At 36.5% G+C, this 17945-nt stretch overlaps 1 protein-coding gene across 1 annotated transcript; it reads right to left on the bottom strand.

Annotated features, from left to right (window-relative positions):
- Nucleotides 1-225: 225 nt before the first annotated feature.
- Nucleotides 226-16267, bottom strand: hs3st1l2 (heparan sulfate (glucosamine) 3-O-sulfotransferase 1-like 2). The gene is made up of 2 exons (XM_043238310.1): nucleotides 15904-16267; nucleotides 226-1863 (listed from the first exon to the last, which is right to left on the bottom strand). Exon 2 carries the CDS (start codon nucleotides 1786-1788, stop codon nucleotides 877-879), a length of 912 nt encoding a protein of 303 aa, XP_043094245.1. The 5' UTR covers nucleotides 1789-1863; nucleotides 15904-16267; the 3' UTR covers nucleotides 226-876.
- Nucleotides 16268-17945: the final 1678 nt, after the last annotated feature.

Below are 17945 nucleotides of genomic sequence, written 5' to 3' on the forward strand. Positions count from 1 at the left end.
TCAAATGGATGTGGACTGTGGATATAGGTAGATATATTAGTAGCCTAACAACAGCAGCCAGAAAAACGTATTGTCAAAAGGCCTCCTGAAATATTAGAAACATTTAAAGAAGACAACATAAAGTAATACAGACGGTAGCGAAAATAGGCACAGAAATTACAATTTTTGTTATTAATCGATGTGTTGAAAATGTCAAATAATGTCAGCATATTAGACAGATAGATGTGAGATGTCTTATGTACATATATTTATTAAATAGAAAACAGAAGTTTTATAGTGCATTAACTTAAGACATTATGAAATATCTTATTAATTTAAAGAACCAATTAATTTAAAAAATAGACATTTCTATTCAAAAACGAAAATAAAATATTCAAGTACAAATTAGTATATTAAACATGAATTAAATGATTAGACTACAATAATTACAGCTGGCAAAGCAATATTTTTGTTAAATGCTTCAAGTACCACGGGAAGTAACATTTTATTTTTTATTTTTCTTATTATATGCAATTGTTGGAGTTTTCACGTTTTCAGTACTTGGACGTTTCCAATCTTTTCAATGTCATTTCCTCCGAATCAGCAGTCTGTTTGAAATGAGCCTTTTAGAGTTAGAAGTGTTTCTTTTCTGTTTTTTTTTTTAAAGCATATGAAGTCCTGCAGATCTATTCTATTTTCCACAGAAGACAAACTGTAGGTGTATCAGTGTTCAGAACTATTTTTGGTGCTAGTCTCTTTGCTTAGCCCTCCTGCAAACTGGTTGCTGCCATATTCCTTTGTCAATATTAGAACATTTTCACAAAATGGGTTCCCGGCAGTAGTTTAAATCCCATTCTCAGTCTCTATAAGAGCTGTCAATCATTTTCCTGTCTGTCTTTAGCACCATTCAAACCTCTGTCCCACCATTCTGAAAAAGATTTGATTGGGAACTCGCAGGTAGCGGCAAAGCTTCTGGAAAGCTTCGTTGCTAAGCGGTGCATGGGGTCTTCCTTTAGATTCATCCAGGCACTTGTCGTGTCCTGCAGAAAGCATACAATAAAAGCCCTTAGTGACGTTAAAGTAGAAGTTGTCTGGCTTTATCCGAGGTGGAAGTTCCAAAAACGTCTCCGCCTTCTGCAGCTCAGGGAATGGGTTCCTAATAAGTGCTTCTCCATCCACAATGTGCATCTGCTCTCTGGGAAAAAGCTCCAACCATCTGGCAAGGTGCTGGTAGTAAAAGCTTCTCTGGAGGGCCTTGTATTTGGGGTTGATGTGTCCTTGAGACAGCAGCAGCTCTTCGAGTGGTTGGTATGGCTTGTTTTGCTGGATGCGGTTATGGAGGACTTGTGTGTAGTCTGATACGAGTCTCTCTGCAGGGTCACGGATGATCAGCAGCAGTTTCACAGCTGGATTGGTGGCCCATATCCTCTTTGGGGCCAGTGGCGCTGTGAAGTAGCCAGGGGTCTTTTCCACCGTCAGCTGCCCGGGGAGAGTGACGGGCATCTGGGCGCGATACCAGTCCAGACCCTTCCGAAAGTTTTCATCCAGGTTGAAGTAGTGGATCTCGTTCTTGGCTACTTCCACATCTGGATGGAGGTTGAGCATCTCTAGGAGGGCCCTGGTGCCTCCTTTGCGCACCCCGATGATTATGGCTCCTGGCAGGCGTTGCAAAGCCGAAGCATTGGAAGTAACAGATGGGGTCGCCGAAGTCACTGAGGTCAGAGAGGCTCGGAGCTCGTGTAGACAAACAAGCAGCTGTGCCTGGAGCAACAGCAGTAGGATCAAAGCCAGGAGGAGCGTCCAAAACATGGCGTCAGTCCAGTCAGGTCAAGGGCGGCACACAAACAAACACACGTACAGCTGGAACTGATTTCGTGTCAATTTCTAAAATAAAACAAGAAAAGCAAGAACAAGGACATTAGTTATTATTGAGAGAAAATAAACAGTAACATCCACAGGAAAATTTTACTTATTCATAGCATTAGTCGTGCACTGAAATCAAAAGTTCATTGTCAGGCAACTAAGATGACAAAAAGATGTAAAACAACATGGCAGCAGGGCAAGAGTGTACTTCCTCCGTGTGATTTAATTAACAGAATTATTAAAACACAGAGAAAAAACACATTAAACATTCATGAACAGTAGTGCCTCAGAAATCTCCCTGGGTAAATTTACACATCCCAGTCCCACTGCTGTCTCGCTGCTGTCCTCTAGTGCTCACTGTTAGAGTAATCCTCAGTAATGAGTCGCAAGTCACGTAACAAGAATAAGATGTACTGGTAACGCTAAAATAAGGTGCCGTTCGTTAACATTGACAGTTAATAAGTGAAAAATTTAATTGTTAGCTCAAATACATGAAATAATATTAATAGATACAACTTTTGATTTTAATAAATGTTGAAATGAACATTAAGATTAATAAATGCTTTAGAAGTATATTGTAGCTTTAGTTTGTTTGTGATAAATCAGGTGTTATTGATTTATCGAGGACCTTGCTTGTGAACAACTAAAATGTATTTGAAATCAATTCATGTTATTTATTATAATTTTTATGTAAGTAAATGTCAGTAATATTTCAGTAAATATGTTAATAGATTTGAACTAAACATAGTACGAATGAATGTATTTACAATATTTTACTTTTTTTACTTCACAAGTGGGTGAAAAATACTGATTATGACTATGGATCTCATAAGAAATGGTTTTGAGTTCTGAAATTGATTTTTTAAGTATTTAGCAGAACTTCCTGTATATCATTGATTGCAACTCTCACATTACATGTAACACAAAGACAGCATTTTTACATGTATTCTTCAGATTAAAAACAAACATGCAGTTGTTTGTCATCACATCTGCAATTATGCAATGATTACATGTCTTGCTTTAAAATTTAAATATAATAGTTATAATCTTTGGTGACACTTTATTTTAGTGTATCTATGATACAGATTATACATTTATCAGTAATTAGTAATATCCCTTGTACTTACATAAAAAACAATGTACTTATCATGTAACTAAGTTAAGGAATAGTTTGTACTTTCAGTTTGGAGATGTAATAGGTTGTTACTGTTACACATTTATAACAGGCCAAGTCTGTTAGACAGCTACTTACGTAACCAAAAGATTGTCACATATGTGTTGCAGACCTTATACAATGTAATTATAAATTACACAGACATAAGCTACTTAAAATAAAGTGTATCAAGAATGTACTTAAGTGTACTTCATGTTTATCTGTACTGTAAACCTTATCTAGCTGCACATTAGTTTGATTTAGCCCATTAGTACACAGCTTAAATACATGTAGTACCTTTCAAATTACATTAAAATTAGAGAATATTACACAAGCATAAGCTGCTTAAAATAAAGTGCATCAAGATTATACTTAAGTTTAAGTAGCTATGTAACAGATTTGGTCTGTTATATGTTCAACAGTAGCTGCCTGTTACATTTACATAATTACAAACTGTAATAAAGGCTGTTTTATAACTTAGTTATATGATAAGTACATTTTATTTCATGTAAATACGATGGCTACTACTATGTAGCTAATTAGGTAATTACTCTGTATTATGACACCTTAAAATAAAGTGTTACATACTCTTCAAATAGAAAATAACTCACAATTGCGTCTAGGCATCGTTTAAAAAGTGGTTGTTTATATCAGAACATCCAGACTGCTCTTTTCCATGCAATGAAAGCGAATATTGACCACAGCTGTCATGCATGATTTCTCAACCTATATTTCACTGTCTTCCCCACAGAAACCTGTCAGATAGCTTCAAAATAGCTGAAGTGAAGTGTGCAAATTATATAGACTTTTTTATGATCCTTTTATGTTGTTTGTTTGTCCTCTTAGAGTTCGACAACCTCTTGTCCACATTCATTGTATGGAAGTTATGAACTTCAGGCAAGCTCCTTTCTTTCTTGGAAAAAAGAAAACCATGCATGTTTGCATTAACACAGAATTTTCATCCTTGAAAGAAAGTGATAATAAGTAAAAGACATTATAATGGATTCAAGTGACTAATCAAGACCGTCGGCCACATTATTTCTGACCTCTATCTCCTTTAAAATGATTCAGCTATGTTTAGTCACCTCGCAGTTGTGATGTTATTGTACCCCGCTGCTGCCGGAGTCACGGGTTATTAATTTGCTCCTCATCTAGTTTTGAGCAGTCAGCCTTTGTAAACGAGCTGTGGTGTTGCTCTGTACGTTGTATAATTACACAGTTGGGAGTAAGTGTCGAGCCCTGTGGTCTTGCCACTCCTGCTTCAGCGTCAGCGTCATCATTACTGCTAAGCATCATCAACTCTGCCATTACGGGCTTGAGTGTCTGTCTAATGTCTCCCACTTTATTCCCTCATCTCACAGCTTTAATCCTCAGAATGTGCTGCTCCAGTTCCTCGGGTTACGTTGTCTGTCGGTGGTGACAAATGCAGTCACATAACATAAGTAAAGAATACATTACCAGGAGATTTTCAGTATTGCTGTCTTTATAGCGCTATTTTCTGGATTGTGCTTTATGCATGAACAGTGAGCCATGGGGTATTGCTGTTTTTCGAAAACAGAGCAGAAAGCTGTGTCTGTTTTGAGTCTAGTGAATTTTTTTCTTCTTCTAGGTGACCGGCAAAAAAAATCACATTGTTTTTCAAAGAAACCTCTTATATGGCACATTAATACTGTGAACTATTAACATAAATTAAAATGTATTTTAATATATATTAAAATGACATTTAGACATATTTTTTGCAGTCGTAACTTCAGTCTTCAGTCTCACATGATCCTTCAGAAATCATTTTAATATGGTAATCTGATGCTCACACATTTTTAGTATTATTCTCAGTATAGAAACAGTGCTGATTAATATTTTTTTTGTATAACGCACCGATAGATTTTTTCAAGATTATTGATAAATAAAAAAAGGTCAAAAGTATTTGAAATAGAAATGTTATAAGATTGTAACAAAATAACTTTACTGTCACTTTATTATCAATTTAGTGCATCCTTGCTAAATAATAATAAAAATGAGACCCTATGATAGTACACACTTTAAAGTACATTGAAAGAGAAATTTGATTTAATACTTTTATTACAATAAAAACATAATTACATAATAAACTGCAAATTGTTTCACTAGTTTGACCCACTGAGGTTGAAATGTTGGCAATTTCTTATCAATTCGTACAATCTGACCTGTACAAAAATGTATGATTTGTATGTAACTTAATAGTGAATGTCCATCCCTAAACTAAGCAGTACAAAACTGTACAAATGAGATTATCCAAATTCATACGAATTTCCAACTAGCTCATCAAATTGTAAAAAACTTGCAAATTGTCGTGAGACTGTGTTGGCAAACCACTCCTGATAGACACACAAATCTTCTTATAGGGATCTATAGTGTGTGTTTCATCTTTATCAGAGGCTCACAGACCTACTGATTGAGACAGACTTTCAGTTCGTTTACTCTCAAGCAAACAAAGCTAGTCCCCTTCTTTCTCTCTCCCTCACACACACACACACACACACACACACACACACATAAATTCTGTAGCTCAGAACAAAAAAACACATCTCTAATATACACACCCTCCGCTGTCACCTCACACTGTGCAGTATAATCCTCTTTCCTGAATGCCATTGCACACCAAAAGAAAGCCCAGTGACGCACACACAGACACAAACCTCTGTTGATTTTCTTACACATTTTTGCATTTAGGATCCTCAGCTTAGTGCAAAGTTAGTCTCGCTTCTGTTTCCAGCGTGCAATAATCCTGTACACGGCCGTGCAGACTCATGAACGCAATCGCAAGACAAGCACGCACACTCACACAGATGAGTATATAAATACTACAAGAGTGCTGGCCTCTAGTAAAAGACAAAAAGAAGACCTGCGGGGAATGAGATCAAAGGGCTCTCTGTCACGTATTAGCATTTTATCTCAGTTCCCGATCTGACTGGATTGTTCAGAGCTCAGTTGCATCAAGCATGTTCAATGGATTTAGTCACCTTTCTTTGATGTATCTTGGAAAATAATTAATTTTGTTGTTGTTGTTGTTGTAAGCAGGAAAACTAAAAGTGCGTTGTGTTCATAAGTGATCATTTCTATGCCCTCCAAAGGCCCTTTTCCCTAAAGTGGTATTGAAGCGTGTAGGGCTGAAAATAACCTTTTGACCACACTTTTATTCCTTAGCTTACCATACTCCTATAGCTCTACAGGCCTAGAGTTAATAATAAACTCTATATTAGTTAATAATATTAGTTAATAATAACACTGAAATCGATCTGATTGCCAGTTTGACGGTCTAAATAATTGTACAGTGTGTGTTCCCTTAATAAATGAAACATTTTGCTTCACCTCCTTCCTGTAACAAATGTATACTTTATAACTTTCATTATTGTGCTTTTAGATTTTAACCTTGAAAATATTTGCTGATGATGATAATAAAGGTGGTACAATAGTAGTTGTACAGTATTTACAGTATTTAACCTTTGAAATAGATTAAAAAAGGTAATCACAGTTGCCATAAAACAAGAATGCATTTTGGTTTTAGGACAATTTTGTTGAAAGTTTTGATCCGCTTTAAATGTGGACTACTGTAGATAGTCATGCACATAAACACTATCAAGGTAACACATAGAATAGAATAGAATAGAATAGAATAGAATATCTATTTTTAGAGATATAATATAAATGTTTATAGATCTAAAATTTATATTTTTATAGATCTATAAATATCTATAGATATAATGTGATATAAAATGTACATGATATTGGAATATCTTTTTACTGTTATTCACCATCAATTATACGGTAATTGACAGTTTTTGCTTAAAGGAATAGTTCACCCAAAAATGAAAATTTTGTCATCATTTACTCAACCTTGAGTAGTTCAAAATCTGTATGAGTTTCTTTGTTCTGTCAAGGAATATGTTTTGAAGGAAGTGTATATAAGGTAGGTTCACGGTTAGTACGTAGTTATTACCACATAATTGCAATTACCACAATACATACATATTACGAACAAGACTGTAAAATAAAGTGCTACCAAAAAAGTTCCTAAATTAGATGTCTGAGTTTTAGCGGTATTGTTTTTTTAGCCACTTGGAAAAAACGCAAATGTTTCAGAAGACGTTGTATTGCAAACATGAGAAAATTTGTGCGTCTCAGGTGATACAGCAGCTTATTTGTCTCCCACACCCATAGACGCGCAAATATTCAGCAGTCCTACAGGGAAAAGCCAAACGACTTTCAAGATTTTGCCAAGATTTCCTCCTCTTCCTCTTAAGTGAATGCAAATAGAAAATGAATGAGAGGATTAAACAGCGTCTGAGAGGATGCGATTGTCTCTGTCTCTGGACTGAAAGACACAGGGAAAAAACGTGCAGAAAGTGTCCCTTTGGATGCTTCTGAAAGATCTCATTCAATCTGTCCAATAGACACTGACCTTCAGTAAATCTGCTCAGTTTTTAGCACACGGACGCCCCGCTAAGCCTCAAATTAGTCTCTTCATGAACCTCCCCACACCCCACCAGTCTCTCACTCTTCCTCACTTCCATCTCTCCCCATCCCTCCCTCCTCTCCCTCGTTCTCGCTCTCATTTGCACTTGAAGATCTGGGTCAATCGAATCACACACTCTACAGCCCCCTCTGGTCTGCATGTTCCTCGCATTGATAATGAGGAGTGTGTGTGTGTGTGGGAGGGGGCATCATAGTGTTTGGGCAGAATTTGGGTTGGAGTTGGGGGACGGTCTGGTACCAGCAGAGGGGAGGGGGAAGTATGAAGGGGGCTTCACTCTAATTAAAGAGGTTGTTGGCATGGAGAGCATGGCAACATTATTGGCATGGAAATGTGTCTGCGTCTTGTCAGGTTTAGCAGCTACTTCGTGACTAGCACTCTTCTCGTACAGTATGTGACATGAAAATTCAGCATGTAGAGGAAAGTAAAGAGAGCAAAAGTTATAAACAGGATGGTGGAGAAATGATACAGTCTGGTTTGATGTGTGTTCATTTGCAGTCATGCCCGGGATCGGTTTTTGTCAAGAAATCGTATAGATTGTGTTCAGCGTTGTTCAGGTTGTATTGTCATAAAACTTTTAAGGGCTCTCTCAGGAATTTCTTAAATGTTTCAGAATAAAGGTTTTGAATAAAGGAGAATAAAGGAGTCGTGTGCACAATTTTCGCTGCACTTTACTAAACAATATTACTGTTTTACTGTATTTCTGATCAGACCGGTGAGCGCGAGATGCTTTGCATGAATATAAATCATGCCAGCCCTAAACTTTTACACAGCGGTATACTTGACAAATCGGTGTAGTCCTAACGTTAGCAATTTGCATTTTAAAAGCACACAAAAATTCTCTTCTGAATATCCTATTTCTATCAGTATTATCACATGAAAAGCCATGAAGAGACCTAGCAGTTTTCTAGTCATTTCTGTGGCAAACCTTATTGAAGAGACAAAATTTCCTGAGCATTTGTGTTCTTTTAAATCTTTCTAAACATATCACAAAAAGCACTAGGATTGTGCTAGATTGCGCTTGATGGATCTTAACTTTAGAAGCAACTTGTTAGCAATTTTCATTCTAAAACCACAAAATAATGCTCTCTGGGTTAGAGATATAATCGCATATTATCGCGAATTCATGTAGCAATGTTCGGTCTTTCTCTCTCCTTGTGATTTTGATAGCTCACGGGCTGTTGACTGAATTATGTATTATCATTATACATTTCAAATATATTAAGCCGAATCATTGCTGTGAGCCAACAGCCTTTGAGCTATCAAACTGTAATTCTCCAATTCGGTATGACAAGCCAATCATTCAGTGATTAGCAATCTGGACTGTGCCACAGGGGGCAAGAGATTGGGTTAGTAGTTCATGTCAAGTGACTTGTGTTTGCCTTTCACTACAGGGGAAAGAGTCAATCTATTTCCTGTCTTTGTGTGTGTGGGCAATATCAATATCGCAGATTTGGAGGGAAGGGGTAAACATGGAGAGTCAGTGGTCACGTCAGCGGTAATCTGTCTCTCTGTAGGGGTGGGTGGACAGATGGAGGTTAGACGGTTCTGCTCAATACAACTAACCAATTGAGCATGTGGACCTGACAGCTACTGCAGGGGCACGGCAGGCATGAAGGCTGAAATGACACATTTAGTATGATTTCATGTTGTATAGTGAAAGAAAATCAATAAAAGAAAAGGGATAGAGGAAATGAGATGAAATCTCTGTGCTGTAGGCTGCGCACTAATGCTGATCAAAAGTTGGAGGGTTTTAAAGTTTTTAAAAGGAGTCTCTTATGCTGCGCTTATTTGAAAATACAGTTAAACAGTAATAGGCATTGTGAAATATTATTACAGTTTAAATAGCTTTTCTTTTTTAGTATATTAAGTCATAAAATATAAGTCATTATTTCAGTGTCACACAGACGTTCCAGAAAGCTTTTTGGCTTACTATCTATGTTGACTCATTTGTGGAAATTGTGGCACTTTTCTATCTATTTATTTATTTATTTGTTCATATCAAATAACATTTGAAATATAAATCATCTGTAACAATGTGAAAGTTTTTAATCTCACTTTTAACGAAATGAACGCATCCTTGCTGAAGAGAAATTAATTTTTAAAATATGCAATAACGCACCATTTTTTTGTCCTTTCATTTCAGTTTGAAACTGTACCTTTTTACTTCAAGTTTTATTAGAAAGTGTTCATAGTAAAAGGGATTGACCTAGAAAGTATAAACTAGAGTTGAACGAGAGAGAGATGTGGAACTTCTCCTGACTGCAGATAATGCAATATGCTTATTCTTAAGTGGGGGAAAAATGACTTACAGTATGACTAGTTCACTCAGAAATTACAATTCTGTCATGATTTATTCAGCCCATTGTGATTGCAAAAGTGAACTAACTTTAATGACTTTCTTCTGCAGAACACAAAAAGTTCAAAGAATTTTTGATTGGTGATGAAAAAACATTTCTAAAAAGCTCTTCCTTATTGTGTCTACAAAAGAAAGAATTCAAACAGGTTTGGAATGACATAAGGGTGAATAATGACAGAATGTAAAAGTTTGGGTGGATTATACCTTTAAATATATAGCACACAAGTCATATAGATTTTATATTTGTTGCTCTTAATGCATGGTTTGCCCTTCTGGAGCATCAGTGAGCATTTGAATCTTCTGTAAAAGTTGAGTTCCTCAGTGTGAAAAAAAAAACTGTTTTATAAACTATACAAATACACAAATGCACACATGAACCACAGAATTTGTGAGACTTGAAGGAGCTTTTTGAGGAACAGCAGGCAGTTTAGCTGGTCAGGACAAACAAAGGACTCATGAACAGCTATCACTAAACAAAAAAACCAAGCTGTGGATTATTCAGCTAACAACACAGTATTAAGAATCATAGGGGTGTATGATTTTTGGACGAGGGGCGTCTTTATAAATTCAGCTATTATTTTTCTCTCGTGGACAATATCTAAACCTCTTTTATGTGAAATATCTTATACAGGCCAGTACTAAATAAACATTTTGTATTTGGTAAAAAAAAATAAATAAATTTTAGCAGATTCTGAAAGGGGGGTGTAAACTTTTGACCTCAAATGTAAGTAAATGACAGAATCTTTGGTGGAACGAATAACTTTTGTCCTCAAATGTAAGTAAAAGACAGAATCTTAATAACAGCGAATTCTTTCATTTTACAGTAGATATGAAATGCATTAACTAGCAACATCATATCAGCAAAGGCATAACTGCAGTCCAAAGCTAGGGGTGATTGTCACACCATCGTTAGCTTTATTCCACCGTAATGGACAGATAAATAGGGAGTGTTTCTACAAAACAAACAGCGAGAGGGTGAGAATGAGCTTTCGCCAAAAAAGAGTTTTTCCAGATTTGTCTTTGCAATTGGCAATTAATCCCTGGAAAGGGAAAAGTTGTTTAGAGGCCAGATGAATGGAGCTGTCAGTCTCAGAGCAGGTGGTTGTGCGTCTGCATGCGAGCATGCCGTCTTTCAGCCGCACTGAGATCTCAGAAGTAACGTCTTTGGTTCTGCTCTTTGTCTAGCCTTGTGCTCGCGTTTCCACGCCAGGTTGTTGCTTTTGGTTCGTCCTCAAATCCCCTCACATTCACAGAACAGTGAAAAACATGTTCTTTGTAATTCTTTTAATGCTCGCATGCTGAAAAGGCCTTGAGCTCACAGCTATATCCTTCGCTTATGGATATGCATGCAGTGAATGGATGTGTTGTGCACGGAGGGATTTTTCTGCATCACTGCCTGTGTTTTTGTTCTTCTATATTGTGAGGGAACAGTGCTATGTTGTGTATGTGCGCGTGTGTGTGTGTTTGTGTAGACAAAAAAGGGGTCCCATCAGGCCCTGCTGTGTAATGCCAGGCAGTTCTGTACTTTTTAGGACATTTGGGATGCAGAAGAAGATGTTATTTTTCTTGTTTTGCAGTGTGTTGGTTTTTCATACATATGTAGGGGAGTAGAGACCTCCACTATACTGTGGTGAGTAGGGATCATCTAATGCATAATTCTGTATCAGGATACACCAAGGTGCGCTTGAAGTTGCAGTTGAATTTGCTGTTCTTTTCCAGATATATTTTACAATGCCTTTGTCTCGTAGGAAAGAAATGAGATCTAGGCCTATTTGATGTCTTAGTTATTTCTTCTAGACAGTGATGAGATTAAATGGAACGCGAATGAAGACTTTGCTTAAGTCTGCTGCTTAGATTTTACCCCAGAAAAAAGGCTCATAACATCACATGTGTCTCCTTTTAGAGTTTTAAAAGAGATTTCAACAATTACGATTTCAATACGAAAGAGATTCCAGCATGAACTGAAATATTTATAATCATCAAAGTTTTCCACGACCATAGTATACAAACTATACCATATTATTCTATTTGTGGAGGGACTATTTGAATCAATTTTGTTACATTAACTAAAAACGAGCAGGGGATTTATACTTCCAAGCATGTTTTATATGGGATTGGATCAGGAGAGTAAATTAGGGCTGGGAATTGCCACAGACCTTCTGATTCAATATTAAACAGCGTTTTCTTGTTTCAATATACACCACATTGATTTGCGATTCATAGTATGTTTTGAGGTTTATGTAATAATTGCACTTTGATGTTCCTATGAAAAACAGTATTTTCTAAATTGTGAACCAATGTCCACAATTAAATCAAGTCTTAACCCAAAGTTGCACACCTTTCTAAAACAGCTGTTTTTGATTAGTCAACAAATCGTTTCTTGAAGACTGTTGTCCACAGCAAAGCTGTATTTTAACACTAACTGCTCATCTGGGAAATATCATTCTCTGCTGTGGTTGTGTTCTGTCTCTATAAGTAAATGATTGTCTCATTTATTTGCATCACAGTTGAACACATTTCAAAGTGCCAAAGCTGATACTCAAATGAAGCATAACTGAGAGAACTCGTGACTAAAGGCAGCATAACTTTACGTCTCCTGAGCTATGAAAGAGATACCTCTGAGCAATAACATTTTCCTCTGGGATGTTCTCGGGCCTGTGTAATGCGTTGTTACGTGTTTTTTGCTGTGTTGTGTAGTTTTCCTTTCTCCCGTTTTGTGAGGAGAACGTTGCGTGAAGAAGAGCAGTAGCCTGTCGTCTTTATGGACTAAAACTGTCAACACTAATGACCCAAAAAACAAACTGAAAAGACTCCCTCATACACAAGCGCACACACAGACAGACGCGCACAAATATCTTTCTGCTTCAAGGATACACCAATCTAATATTATCAACACATGTTATCAACACAGTGGTTTTGTCTGGAGTAAAATCCTTGTGACGTACATAATGACCTCTTTGTCACAGTGTAACCTTCACACTCGTCCGCTCTTTTTAATGTAGGATGAGTGAAGAAGGGACATTAAATGCACATCAGCAGGTCACAACTGCAAATGAATGCTTAAAGTTGGATAAAAAAATATGAAAGACAAAAGGCAGACCTGCAACAGGTCCCCACAGTCAAGTGATACGATATAGACATGTCACTTTCTGGTCACTTTCAAGTTCCGTGCTAAATAATCTAGCGTTCGAGGGGACTGATATAAACATGTACACGGTGCCCATCTTTCTGTTTGAATAGGGAACCCCACAGCAGATTTGACCATCTGTCAATCACTGGGGTTTCCAAGCTGTCCAGTTTGGACTTGGCCCTTTCAGTTAGATATTGTAGTCCTAGTCGTAGCGTGTGGGTGTGTGTTTGTTTTGGTGTACTTCATGATTTCTGTGTGAGTTACGATAGCTTAATGTCTGGGTAAATGAGTCATTGACAGATAAATGAACCACCACCGTCATTTAGTTATCCATGAACAAAGTCGGATAAACACTGTGTCAGCTTGCTGTATAGAGTTTCTACAGAGAAGTTATTACAATTACAAAGAACTGTATATATAAATATATGTGTATGTATATATATATATATATATATATATATATATATATATATATATATATATATATATGCACATGCAAAGTATATTAAAACTATACTAAAGTGCAAAACTATTGCTTAAATTAGCATTAGACACAACACAGGACATTAAAACTGTGAAAAACAAAGTTATTCAGTGGCCTGTATTTTTATGTGTCACGGGGTAGTTATGAAGCAAAAAATGGTGTTAACTGGGTCCATTTCGGGGAATGGGGAGGGGGTGGTTTGTTTTTTTTATTTCTTTTCTGCAACTAACAGATGTTCAGATTATGTTGTCCTCTATTGCCCGTGCAGTGTGCTTATAATTTATTAATCTCTATTTTGAATGCGTTTGAATTTGAAATGGTATAAGCATTTTGAATACGTACCGACTAGTTATTAACACTAATCTCATTCAGCCATATTTAATATATTTTTTGTCTAACAATACTGTGTTAAATTTCTGTTCCATATTCTAGATGTGCTTGTTAGGATGAAAGCAGACCACCCACGTCAGAGTCTTTTGTTTCAGGTAATCGTCCTGATGTAATGCTTTGGAGTGAACCTGTTTGATCTTGTTCTTAACTAAACTTTTAAACAGACATGCAGCATACAAGTTTTTTTTTTTTTTCGTCTCGTTCCTCTCTGCTTTTTTTTATGTATGGTTCATTGCACTTAGTAGAGCTGTTCTGCGCTCATAAAATATGATATGTATTATTCATGTCTTCCTCTATCACTAATGCTCCAACATTTTATGCCCCCATGAAGTCATGCCAGCTCAGAGGTGACAAAGACTCATCTAATCCAGATCCATCAGTTTTTTTTTCTTTCCATTGTCAACATCTTGCACTGAGCATCTTAATCAAATATGTTTATGTAAAGGTAAGCAGCTTACTGTGATTTGGCCAAGTAGGACATGTTTTTGGATCAACATCCTTGGTCTGGGCACAACATTGTTTTCAACCAATCAGATTTTACAGTTTGGGGTAGACCTAAGGCTTAAACAACATTCATATCAACATCTGATTTTAGTGGTAGGCTGTGGTTAGCGATGGTTTAGGGAAGTAACCCTTTCACCATACTCGAGAGTTTTATCATGACATTAAATTTTTGCCAGATTTTCCCTTTCCATTATACATCAGATCTGAATTTGGTGGAGTAGGACGTCACATGCATTTCTGATTTGATACATAAATTTTGCATCATGTGTGAAGTACATAACATATGAGCCCTATTAGCTCACTCATCCATTTATAACTCCCATGGCTCCACAACCTTCTAGAAACTACTGACTCATGTACTGTACACAAACGTACACATGACAGAGAATGTCAACATTGGACTTGGTTTTTTCATAAAACAGAACTTGAAATATAATCCAAATATTTATTACTTAAATTAAACTGTCGTTACGTAGAATGGATTGATTAATCTTCTGTCTTTTAAGGAAAGAAACAGCTATGTATTCATATCTACAGTAGTAACTGCTCACTCTCAAAAATAAAGGTTGTTTATTGGAATCTATGGTTTACTGAAGAATCTTTCACATCAATAGAAACTTTATTTGCCCAAAAAAAGATTCTTCATAGTGGGGGGAAGTAATTCGATTATTACAATGTTCTTGACACTAGAAAAACTGGAAAAACTTTCTTTTCACAGAAAGTTTCTTTGGAGAACCTACATGTTGTGTATATAACATTTAATTTCACTTTACCAGGTGATTTGCAATAATAGACATTTGTTAAAATAATTTCACGCGTATTTACTTGCTACAGTGGTGAGAGACAATATAAAAACACTTGTGGTATATACAGTATGTAACAATAAACAATTAAAAGACCTGCATAAATCATCTAGAACATGAATACAATTATACTATGATATGAATAATAATATCATTTATTTAAAAAAACGATAGACCCAAGTCAGATCTTAATGCTACATTTTTTACAGGAGATCTTACATCGGTCTGTAAAGTTACAGTACCTCTTCTAAGAACAATAGCAAACAAATCTTTATCATGTCAGGTTTGAAAGAAGACCGTTTCTATTCCTCTGTGAATGTTCTTTATTGGCATTATGTTAATCATTATGTTTAATATCCCCGGAACCTTTCCATTCCAAGGTTTTTTGATGTCAAAAAAGGTTCTTTTTGATTTTTTTAATGTAAAAAAACTATTATATTAATAACTGTTCACTGAAAGGTTTTTTAAAAACCACAACAGTTATTTTAATGCATTGCTGCTAAATCCTCCCTCCTGTGCCTTTATAGTGCGCAGTCTTACGATTGACTAAAGAAGTGGATTCACTTTTTAAAGTACGTTTTAAATCTGACAGGCTGTAGGCAACCGTACTCACGAGACATGTTAAGCACAGTTCAAATTTTCTGGTTAAAATTCACGAGTTTCTCTGACCAAATACTCCGGTCAACCAGGGGAGATGAAAATAGTGATAGAACAGCTCATGAGCTTACCTGAGCTTTGTCTCCTTCAGTCAGTTCCTCTCATAAAGTGGTTCGTTCTGAGGTTTTTGTGACTTTCATGCTTCTTTATTCCATCCTTCTGAGCACTTCAATGAATTTGTTTTATTCTGTTCTTGCTGTCTCTTCTCTCTCCTGTTTTCTGTGACGGCGGTTTTAAAGTTAAGGTGGCGTAGCTGCTTCTCAAGACTCTCTAGGCAGGAGAGGAGTGAAAATACGACTCAAGGTTGTAAAAAGAAACTGTGAGTGTGTGAGCGAGGGAGGTGAATGAATTAGAAAGTGCCTACATGCTGTGTGTGTCTGTCAAATACGTGTGGATGGATTGGAGTGTGTGTATGAGTGAATGAACAACAGAGATAGACAGAGAGAGACAGAGAGAGAGAGAGAGAGAGAGAGAGAGCACAAACACGTTGCCCCTGAGGGAAATTCCCCCCTCCCTCGCTCTCTTCATTTCTCTCTCTCTCTCTCTCTCTCTCTCTCTCTCTCTCTCTCTCTCTCTCTCTCTCTCTCTCTCTCTCTGTATCTAGCCCCCCTCCTATCATCCATACTATCGCTCTGCTGCTTCCCCCAACCTCTCTCTCTCTCTCTCTCTCTCTCTCTCTTTTTCTTTTCTCCATATTGTTTGATTTGCGTTTCACAGCCTTTTCTAATCCAGATACATGAACCCATTCTTCACTTTGTCTCCAAATGTCATTTTTTTCCCTCCTCATATCCCACGTTCAGAACAGCCTGTTTCTTTTCCAGCTCTCTGTTTTTCTGTTCAAGGGCTTCGGAATGTATTTGCCCCAGAAAATCCCCAAAATCATGAATAACTTACAGGGTGCTGGCTCGCAAACACACAGGGCACAAATAGATGGGCAGCACGTATAGCTCAAGTGTCTGTTAATCTCCAAATGCGCAACACATTCACTGTATGACGGTACATTACCCACGCTGGAATAATAATTGTTTGTGATGCACAAAGTACTTTTGTATTTTTTTTTCTTTTGTGGGGGTGCTTTTTCTCTGCATGTGTTGTGAATAAAACATAAAAGGATTTTTGACGGTTCTCCTAGCTTGTGCAGCAGAAAATATTTTGGTAGTACATGAATAGTTTCACCATGGTTTTTTACCATGAATTTCAACAAGCTTTGTATTGACATAACAAGTTTATTTAGGAATGTATAAATAAACTATTCATATTAAATTATGAATTTACTAAGACCATAAGGCTGGTCATCGTGTCTTGTATTCTTTATATATATTTGACCTGATTACTTTAAAGTTTTAATGGCTTTAAAAGTTTATGTACACATACTCACGTTTTTTTCATAGCGTGCACATGTCACTTCATGCAAGAAATAAAATAAAGATATAATAATACTAATACTAATATATAAAATCAATTATTAATATTTTATAAATATTACTTACCAAAATGTACAGTACATTTATGACATTTGAAGAGAATATGAATATTACACATTTCAGTCTAATAATTTATAGCTTTTCTAGATTCTCTAGCAGGAAACCTGTTGGTTTTGGTCTTTATACATTTTTTTATTTTTATTTTTTTTACCGGGGGGAGCTGTTATATTACATTTATCATGTATTTTCCTTTGCATATTACATAATGTTCTAACCTTGTTGAGATTTTTTCACTAAAGGTCAAAATGAAATCTGTTATTTTGCATATCCTTTTTTACTGAAAGAACGTCCTACTTAATTAGTAACATTAATGATTAATTGAGTTCGCAAAGAACATGAATATGACTGTAAATGAAAATTCTTTCACTGAAATGACTGCAGTCCCTCTGTACCCGGGTCTGACTACACCTTCCTCCACTTTCGCTGAGGTCTCAGTCGGATTATGGATTACTACGGAGCCTTATTATCTCTCTCACCCATATGAGCAGTAATGTAGTGTGAAGGGAAGGGGTTGAGAGTTTAAATGAAGACCTCCTGCTGGTTAAGATCTCAGAACGCACACCCCCTCCTCCCACAATCCCCACATTTGGGTTCCTGCATCTCTGCTTCCAGACCTGGAGGGGGGGAGG

This window comes from Puntigrus tetrazona, chromosome 5 (genome assembly GCF_018831695.1).
Source record: "Puntigrus tetrazona isolate hp1 chromosome 5, ASM1883169v1, whole genome shotgun sequence".
NCBI classification, from domain to species: domain Eukaryota; kingdom Metazoa; phylum Chordata; class Actinopteri; order Cypriniformes; family Cyprinidae; genus Puntigrus; species Puntigrus tetrazona.